Source organism: Triplophysa rosa, linkage group LG4 (genome assembly GCF_024868665.1).
Source record: "Triplophysa rosa linkage group LG4, Trosa_1v2, whole genome shotgun sequence".
Classification (NCBI taxonomy): Eukaryota; Metazoa; Chordata; class Actinopteri; order Cypriniformes; family Nemacheilidae; genus Triplophysa; species Triplophysa rosa.
Genome location: NC_079893.1, coordinates 28,262,899 through 28,273,183, shown reverse-complemented (window position 1 = coordinate 28,273,183; position 10,285 = coordinate 28,262,899). Strand labels below are relative to the sequence as shown.

The 10,285-nt window shown below is 39.0% G+C and overlaps 1 protein-coding gene across 1 annotated transcript; it reads right to left on the bottom strand.

Moving 5' to 3' along the window:
* Window positions 1–901: 901 nt before the first annotated feature.
* gja5b (gap junction protein, alpha 5b) lies at window positions 902–7,698 on the bottom strand. Its single transcript, XM_057331645.1, has 2 exons — window positions 6,794–7,698; window positions 902–2,311 (listed from the first exon to the last, which is right to left on the bottom strand). The coding sequence occupies exon 2, from the start codon at window positions 2,293–2,295 to the stop codon at window positions 1,162–1,164; it is 1,134 nt and encodes a 377-aa protein (XP_057187628.1). The 5' UTR covers window positions 2,296–2,311; window positions 6,794–7,698; the 3' UTR covers window positions 902–1,161.
* Between the last annotated feature and the right edge of the window lie 2,587 nt (window positions 7,699–10,285).

Below are 10,285 nucleotides of genomic sequence, written 5' to 3'. Positions count from 1 at the left end.
TTTACCTTTTTAAAAATATGTTATAACAGGTTGGTGGATTGTTTTATCCAGTTGAGTGCATTCATAATGTTGGTTTCACAGGTCTGTGTAAACCATTTATTCCAGTATGTGTTCACCACAAATCAATGCGTAATTTTTGATGCTGAAGATGGTTTAACAAACCATTACCCATTTTTTCTGTTGTTCTCACCTGTTTGGCAGAGGGTATATATCAAGTGCACAAATATGATGGATAATGAAATCAGATTAATCACATTAAAGGGATAGTTCACCCAAAGTCATCTTTTTTTCTCCCTTATGTGATTCAAAACCTATTTTTGTTTTTCTCTCTCGATGGAACACAAAAGATATTTTTTTGAAATATCTCAGTCGTTTTGTCTCCATGTAATGGAAGTCAATGGAGACTGTGATGCAAGAATCTATATTTTTTGTGAACTTTACTAATTTTGACCTGAATGTTAACAAAAAAACGCTACATCAAAAACGCATTGAAGTCACTTAAGATCCCGTTTAAATTGTATTATACAGTAAATGAATGCAAATTTGAATACAAATGCATTATGTTAAATATATGATTCAACATATCTGTTGACATAAAGGTCCAGTATATGAAATTTATCGGCATCTAGCGGTGATTTTGTGAATTGCAACCAATGCCACACTCTTCCCCCCTCCATTTCGATGCACTACGGTGGCTGACACAGAACTAAGATGTCGTCACGTTTTCGCTTCTTTGCAGGAGATAACGTATTTATGAAATGCGCTCTGTAGAGTAGTTTGTCCGTTTAGGGCTACTGTAGAAACAATATGATGAATTCCATGCAAGGGGACCCGCGGTGTATGTAGATAGAAATAGTTCATTCTAAGGTAATAAAAACATAACGCATGATTATGTAAGGTCTTTATTATACACCTCTGAAGACATGGTTATGTATATTATATTGTATTTCTGTCAATAGGTCCTCCAAAAAAGGACACACTGGACCTTTAAAGTGAAGTTGTGTTCAAAATGAATGATGATCTTTAAGGTGTAACTAGTCCACTCGCATTGTGTGAATGTGTGAACAGGTTTTAAACAGTTCTGTTAGATCAAGTACAACATCACTAGACTCTTGCCAAGTCACCCCCACACATCCCATTTGTAAATGCAATAGGTCGACCCTATACTGTAAGGTCATCCGGTCTCATGCGACTGCTGGCTCCGCTGCTCTTGCTAAACCGTCTCCTGTCCTCAACAAATTCGCTGCTTAGCAACGAAGGAGAGGCGTACGAGTTGGGTGTGTCTGTGGGTGCTTGCGAAAAGCTCATCTTGAAGAAATCCACCCCCAGGTAGTCATGACTGTGGTTGCGTTCGGTGGCCAAATTCACCGAATTCTGCTGGTGTGCCAGTCGGTCGTGAAAGGGTGGGCAGCTCGGGTGCGTTATAGAGTGACCGTGTGTCTGTACAGTGGGCGACGATGGGGGTAACGTCATCAGGCACTGGTTGAAATCGGGAGGCGGAGTGCAAGCACGAATCGGCGTGGACTGATTCGGCGAGGCCGCGGCTACAGTGGATGGGGTGTTTGGACGTCGCTTTGAGGCTTTGTATCTGTGCACACACTTCTTACAATGCTTCCATGCCAAGTGATATAATTCCACAATACTAAGAAAAAGAGACACGGCCGCCACGGTTAGCATGAACACGATAAACACGTTCTTCTCCGTAGGTCGTGAGATGTAACAGTTCACCGGATGCGGGCACGGAGGGGCCCTACACACGTAGAGCGTGTTGAGGAAGACCCCGTAGATCAGATACTGGGCCACGATGAAGATCACCTCCATCACGCTGCGGAGGAGAATGCTCAGTACGTACGTTTGTAGCAGGGCACCTTTCAATCGCACTTTACCCCCTCCGCCCTCATCCTCCTCACAATCCTTTTCCTCCTCTGGGTACTTTCCTCGATTTCTCTGGGCTCCTTCCTCTTCCTGCTCTTTCCTTCTCTTCTCCTCTATCCGGACGCTGTGCATGGCGTGTCCCACGTAGATGAGAGAGGGCGTGGAAACGAACACTATCTGAAGCACCCAGTACCGTATATGCGCTATGGGGAAGGCTTGGTCGTAGCAAACGTTCTCGCAGCCGGGCTGCTCGGTGTCGCAGGTGAAGTCTTCCTGTTCGTCGCCCCAGGAAGACTCCGCCGCCGTGCCCAAAACCAGGATCCTGAAGATGAAGAGGATGGTGAGCCACACCTTTCCCACAGAGGTGGAGTGTTCTTGGACTTCTTCCAGAAAGTTTCCTAGCAAACTCCAGTCGGCCATGACTAATCCGGAGGTCCTGAGAAAAAGCGTAAAGAGAACAAAAAGCTATTTAGCACAATTTCACTAACTTGTTTAGTTTTTAGTCAGTATTTGGTAGGAAGAATTATAGTATTCATTTAATGTCATCGGAAAATGAAAATGTTTGCATTCTTGCCAATAGCTGTATGTCCGTAAAATATTCGTACAGATTTTTCAAGTATAAAGTTAAAACCTGTAATTTACAGAAAACGATGAAGGAAAAACATGAATTTTATGTGGAAAAACTGTTATTTAATTGTATTTTTCTGGTGCCCCAGTAGCCAGAAAATTACTGTTTTTTATGGACTTGGACTTTTTTTTACAGTGACATACGGTAAAAAAACGTATTTCGAAAAAAAACTTTTTTACTGTAAAATACTGCAAATTTACAAGAAAAACTATTAGTTATTAGAGTCAACAGCCACTTTTATATACTGTATGTAACAGTTTAGTGATTTTTAATGCTATTAAAAACGCTGAGACTGTATGTTCCGTGTGCGTGCCGATTTTATAAACGTTTCCCACACTGTCAAATGCTGGGAGTCTGGGAAAGAGAGACGAAGGAATTTAAGGAACCTGCTGCTAAAAATAAACGCAAAAGCAAATATTTAGTGCCATTTATCTTCCTTTCTTTTGGGTATTAATCGCCTTAAGCATTTCCTAGTGATCATTATATGTGAGACTAAGATGTGTACTAAGAAGCACTGACAATACTTATATAAATTTCAAGTATTGTACTCAAAGCAGTTAAAATAAGCTTTATATAAGTAAGGTTTATAGTTTCAGTTTTGTTAAGGACCATATGCGTAATATTTAAAATAGCAGAATTACATTGCAATTCATGTTTAAATCTTTATCAGATTAAAATGAAAATTGTTTTAAAGGCCCTTTAGGGTGGGTCAGACTGTTACGTGTGTAATTTCTTCTCTTTATACTCTTGTTATTGCCCAGTGTAACGTTATTTGTTTTATTATTTTGATTGCGGCCTTTCTCTCTCTCTAGCATCAGAGTCTCAATTCTCCAGGGGATTCATGGGAAGAGAGATGCAAGAAAACTCCCAGCGCTTTATCACGTGAAGTCTGTATGTTTAGTGGTGGTCATTTCTCTAGGGAAAGCATCGAAAAACATTCAGTTATAGAAATTAAACGGCACTCTGTGTAAACAGACCCAATTCAGAACCAGGTCAAAAGTGATAAGGTTGAACCTAGATGCCTAGTATTATTTTAAGAATATGTCTGAATTCCAGGCTTTATTAATAGCCTCTCAATAGCCCACATGACTTAATACAGTAGCTCGACTAACAAGTTTGTACATATTATTTCAATTGTGAGTAAAAAGTCACAAAAAGCTTCTTTTGTCATAAATCCATAATAACCACTGCTCAACATACTCAAAACCTTGTTTTGCATGCAGACTAGACAATATATTGTGTTTTTTCCCCACCGTAGCCTATACACAATCATTATAACAATGAGTGTTCCTATTATTTTGTCCAAGCCCTGTGTATGTGTATTTGGCTTTAGATGTGGGAAGGACAGACTGAATGTGGTTGGTCACACGCCCCCTGGAGTCTCTATGTGAGTGTGTCTCACTCCCTTCCCCTCTGAGGAAACAATCTCAAACAATATAATTTCCCTCTTACAAGGTACTTGAAAGGAAACTGGCAGAGTTCAAGACACCGGGGACAAAGAGGTTAACAACAGCACCTACAGAACGCGAACAAATACCAGTTTGATGTTGTGTTTTAACACCATGTTAACCATGAGTACTTAGGGTTCTGGGAAAGAACTCTCAAGAGTTGTGAATCAGCTTAAATCAGAGCTCCTCATAAGTCCAAGACAAAATACAAATATTTAATCGTTTCCTCACTTTAATGTCATTCTAAACCTGTTTTTTTGCAGAACACCATTTTTTAAAAATGTTTTTAAAAAATTAACCAAGCAACGTTAACCCCCATTGACTTCCATTGTGTAAATAAAATACTTTTGTCATAAGACTTAGCATTAAAAAGATTATTTTCTGTATGTGAATGTTGGGCTATTTTTGTGTCAGTGAAACTTTCAGGAGGAAGGGGGCGAGACCTACTCCCTTCTCCACTTGTTTACCCGAGGAAAGGAGAACAATGTAGGAGTCTTTTCACGACAGGGGCATCTGGAGATACGGCCTGCTAAATAACAGCCATCAAGAAGAGAGCCATGATCTTCCGGTCTCTGTTTGTCCTGTCTGCGTCTGAGTCAGCACTGCGGCAGACAGCAGAATAAGGAAAGGCTTAGAAGTGTCCTAAATGTAGATAATAGTGGAATTTGGTGTCATTGTTATTTGGGACGACTTTGATGGAGTTAAGTCCAGATGAATGTCATGTGGTTCCTGATTCTTTTACCTAATTGGTAATATAAAATATTTAAAGGTGCAGTTCACCCAAACGCGATAATTTTGTCATAATTTATTTGATCCTTATGTGGTGATTTTTCAAAAAGCATCACTGAAGTATTATGAAAGTGATTGAAATTATTGTGTTATAGCAAAGTCCATTTAGGGAAGTCGTGCCCCTGATAGCACACATACATCTGGTTTACAGATCTCCATATTAATAACTTTGGTTATAGTGCTATGTTCCAAGTGTTCGTAAGTCATATGTTGGCTTTTTTGAGGAACAGACTTAAATGTAAGTCACTATGCACTTAAAATCATCTCTTAAACCCTGTGACCGGATCATTGACTCTAAACTCGAGAACCTATTCGGAATCAACTGATTCACTGAAACGAACCAACTCATATGAATCATCTTGTCAAAAATGGCTTTACATTACTGCTGCTTTCATGAAAGTTCAAATTGAGTGAAAACAACTTTTTTTTAAAAGACTATGTTGATCAAATGGACCACTTCAATGATAGGCCTACTGTTATGGTCTCCGTTTCGTAATTTTGGATCTTTTGTATCCAATGGCAGACAAAAACCATAAAGATTTGTAATTTTCATATTTGGGTGAAACTAATCCCGAATGAACTGCCCGAGAGAGAGAGAGAGAGAGAGAGAGAGAGAGTGACCCGTTTACAGTCCGAGACCTCCGTCAGATGATGAGCCGGGTGTGACAAGTATTTCCAGCAGAATGGGTGTGTGTGCGATATCAGCGCTCTCAGCTGTTTAATGGAGCCAAGGGCAGTACTTAAATAACTTTACATCTAGAATCTCAGAATAGCAAACAGCGCAGTCAGGCTAAGCCTTACAAATTGAATCGTGTTATAGGATACTTGGACAAATCTGTTAGCGGGTCTCATTCTGTATGTGTGTGTGTTTAAAGGCATAGCTCACCCAGGAATAAACACACTGCCATCATTAATTCAACCTCATGTCATTCAAAATATGATTCTTTTACTCTGTGGAACACAAACAAAGATATTTTGAGAAATGTCTCAGTGGTTTTGTGTGCATAGAAAGGAAGTCAATGAGGGCCAATGTTGTTTGGTTACACACGTTCTTTAAAATATCTTCTTTTGTGTTCTGCAGAGGAAAGAAAGTCATACAGGTTTGGAATGACGTGAGGGTGAGTAAATGGTGAAAGAATTGTCATTTTTGGCACTATCACTTTAAAGACCTTAATGTTCAGTCGTTGGGCCACCAGCGATCTTTGCAGAAAAAGTGGTTAATGCCCATACAGTTTTTTATTGTTCATAATGTTTGATAATTTTGCATTAACTCATTTTAACTTTTGATTTTAAAGATGTGCTGTATTTGTAAATGACTAAGATGAATATATGGTGTAGAATATTGTTAGTTTATCTTAACTAAGGTATTTACCCACTGATAACAAATCAGAATCAGAATCAGAATCAGAAGAGCTTTATTACCAAGTGTGCTTGCACACACAAGGAATTTTCTTTGGTGTTGGAAGCTTCTAGTACAGACATTCAACACAATGACAATACAATATAATACGATTTACAGTCTAAAAGATTCTAAATTGTGCATATATAAATGAAACCCTATTATAAAGTGTCACCATATTCTTCCTTTCGATTACTGTTAGAATGTCATATTCATCAACCTGTTTCCCATAAGATTCAACAATGCAAGTTTGTTTATCCAGCACAGTTCATACACAATAAGAATAGTGTATGAAATAAGCACATAAAGAGTTTTGTTCGAAGCCAGGCATTCGCATGTTTTCTCTTATCGTGGCTGTTTGATAGTTGGTGTACGTGCTGAGGTTGTACGCGACCCACTGGCAAACACTACAACTTGGTTGTTCCAACGAATAAAAGGTGCAGAAAGACAACGTTTTGAAGAAATGTTAAATGTTCTTCTCGGCCACCATTGACTACCATAGTAAGAAAAATGTATTTGTTCTGTTAAACACAAAATAAGATATTTTGAAGAATGTAGGAAAGCAAGGTGCTTGAAAATGTATTCGAAGTTTTTGTTCTAGATTATAATCACATTTATGTAAAACGGCCCATTGTTTTTACTCCATCAGTTTACCTTTAGAAGCTCACCAACAGGTGTCACGTCAAGATCCGCTGATGGACAAACTGGCTTTTTGGAGACGTTGATTGACAGGATCTCCCTTTGTCTTTACCAGAGATGAGAACCTGGAGATTTGGGGTTACTTGCCAGAACTGCTTTCTGGGCTGCCAGTCACGAAGCCTCGGAGACCACAGAGCTTTAGCGGATGATGCTTGGCTTTGATATAACGTATGTTATCGCCTGAGGTTGAGTTGTTTCTCAAGCAGAGATCTATCTCTGATCAAAGTGTCCTAAAGATCCTGATCGTGTGAGTGTAGAGCCATACTGAGGTTTGAGGTTTTCTCACGGCCAGGCAGGTATGTTGACACTTCGGCAGGTTATCAAGGTAACTGTACATTCCTCTTCTTCTGACAGGATAGAGTCGTAGCAACAAGGCCGTATGATAGACAGATTTCGTCTTGTTCTTGTTTGTCAAAGTCTCTTATAATCCACCGGCTGATGCACAATGGACTCTTTATTACGCCGACGGAAGAACAGCGAGCTCTCTTTCTACGATAAACGATTCAAGGATGGCTGGATAAATGACACGCTGTGGTTTCTCATCAAAGAAACTTCCAATGAATGTATGTCAGATGGTGTTTGCAGTTGATGCCACACAAGAACGAATCTATCACATAAAAGTAAACGAATCAATCAATCTTCTTCCGGAAAGGTCCGGGTCCTCTACGGAACAGGGACGGTGTCGTCGCCGATGCTGATGATCAGAAACAGCTGCAGGCAGGTCAAGCCCGGTCACGGACGAGATGGAAGCGTTCTCACTTGCGAAGGGCATGGAAAGAATTACCAGCAGAAGTGCTTGTGCCTCCCTCGTCCTATGCTCCTCTGCCCTCCTTTTTCCCCTCCCATTGCTCCTCAACCTCCTTCTCTCTGCTTACAATGACTGCCTGCCACTTTATTTTAGCCGGAGGAATATGTCATTATCAGGAAGGAAAGTGAGATTGTATTGAGAAACAATGGGAATTTGACTGGGGCTTGCACTCTCTTGGTAATTATTTTGAGTTAGTAACAGGCCTTCTCTCCAACAACCCGTTGAAAGCACAGATTGAATGAGCGATCTAGCCGTGTGAACTGGGATGAACATATTAAATTATGTTCTTTGTTGTTTATTTTTCAATTGCTCCTACTTTAGTCCTGCTTGTAAGCATGGCTTTGTAAACTACATTTATTGTTACGTCTTTGATAAAATGTGGAATGCTCTCTCATTTGTAAGTCACTTAAAAGACAAAAAAGCATCTTGCATAAAAGCAAAATGAAGAAATGCAAGCATTGTATATAGAATAAAATGACATTAGAGGGCGTTTAGTCGACACCATTTTCGACTAAAAATGCAAAACTTTTTTGTGTTTTGGCATTTACAGTTTTTGCTTAGGGAGAAAAGTACAATTTTGTCATCATTTGTTTACCTTTATATCGTTCAAAACCTGTATGTGACTTATTTTGAGAAATGTCTCTGTGGTGTGACCGCACAATGGAAGTCAATGGGGTCCAAAGTTGTTTGGTTACCAATGTCTTCAAAATATCTTTTTTTGTGTTCTGCAGAAGAAACAAACCCTATGCGATTTCGGATGCAACTAAAGTATAAATTTCAAATTACACGCGTATATGCGCAAGTGTGTAGTAGTGTTTCTTCCTAAAGTGACATCGCCAACTACTGGCGTGGCATGCAAAATACAGCTTTTATTTCTTTTGTGAATAGTTTTGACATTGCCATCGACAGTATGCAGATATTACTTAACTTGAGCTAGGTTTCATCAAAAAGTCAGGATGCACTTACCAGACAATCCATTTATAAAACATCTCTGTTTGGGAAAACATTAGGATCCCGAAAAAAAGGGGTCATTTGAAGCATTACATTATGTTACAATTTTGTTTATAATAAGCCTTCATGAGCCCTGAAATACAAACCTGCTAATTCAATAATTCAATGTGTTGTCAATGAGTCGTGAAAATTGCCTTCAGGTCGCAAACTGTACATGAGGGTTAAACACATCCATTACAATGTCGTATTGAAACATGTCTCATTGCCTTCCACACAACCCTTCAAAAACAGCAACAACAAATATATATTTTATAATGCTTCTCTCATAATGGTGTTCTGAAATGCAAGCACATGACAAGTTCTTGAACATTAAAAGTCCTTAGAGATTGGAAATGGGACATTTGAGAGATGCATCATGTGACCAGATTGGCTCCGGGCTACCATTAAGTGTCATTAATCTGGGTTTTCGTGTCTTTCTTTCAACTGTGTTTCATTCATACACTATGTCCGTTTTTGATACGGGAAATAAAATGCATTCACGTCAGTTAGAATGGTTTCTTCCTAACTCCGTTTTATGTCCATAGCACAGCTGTGCAATACTTAAGACTATCTTGTCTTTGCAAGCACTAATAATACAAACCGGTGTTGTTCTTGTTTCCTCGCCTGGTCTCTGGGTACACTATCCACGTGTGACTTTGACACTTTGAGTTGTCATCAACTTCCTGGTGAGCGATGCCACTCTCAGCATGTGATAAAATGCCTTTCTCCTCATTTAGCCCTGCTGTTTGGGATGGTGTTGAGAGGATCGTCCATTTGCACGACCCGTACCACCTCTAAGAGCGAAACAAGACCGGCAAAGGGCAGACCGGTGAATAAATGATCATGTGAAATAATATTTATCTCTCGAACAGCAAAAGGTCACAAGTGGAAATAGACAAGGTTTATGTCATAATTTCCTGTTTGAACAGGAAGTTTGGGTGAGATGCATGAACCATTATTGGATACTGGTATTGAGGTAATCTGTATTGGTTAAAAATCTGTGTAGTGCAGAATGAGTCATCAATATTTTGTTTCGTTTTCCCACAAAAGAGAACTGTACAAAAAAATAGTTTTAAGAAATTTTACTGTTTTATTTTACAGAATTTTCAAGTATTTTTGAAATACAGTTAAAAAATGTCACATTACAGGAATAAACTGGAAATTTTATAATAATTTTATTTTATTAATATTACTGTTTTTTCACAGTGTAAATTTTCAGTGTTTTTGTTCAGCAGTAACCACTTTAGGCATTAAACTATTTTCCCAGAAACCATTGCGACACCCTTGGCACATGGTGACCTGCCCTGACCCCTCACATTTTACCCATCTATACCACGTTAATCCCCCTGATGTTCATGACACGGTTTTCTTTTTCTATTGCTTTTCTAATTTAGTCCTATTGACCTTCATTGTTTTTCTAATAGCTGTGCGGATTATTACACAAAACAGCCTCTCCAAACATACGCAAGCACCAAACTAAACACTCGCAATGTTCAAAGTGATATCGCTGTCTTTTTTTGAAATTGGAATAGAATAACCCCTTAGTCTCTTGTCTTATATTCTCCTGAAACAAAGGAGAAAATATGCAGACCTTTCCACTCAGCAGATATCTTTTTAGAAATACTTATTTGTGTCTTTGTTGCCAAAAA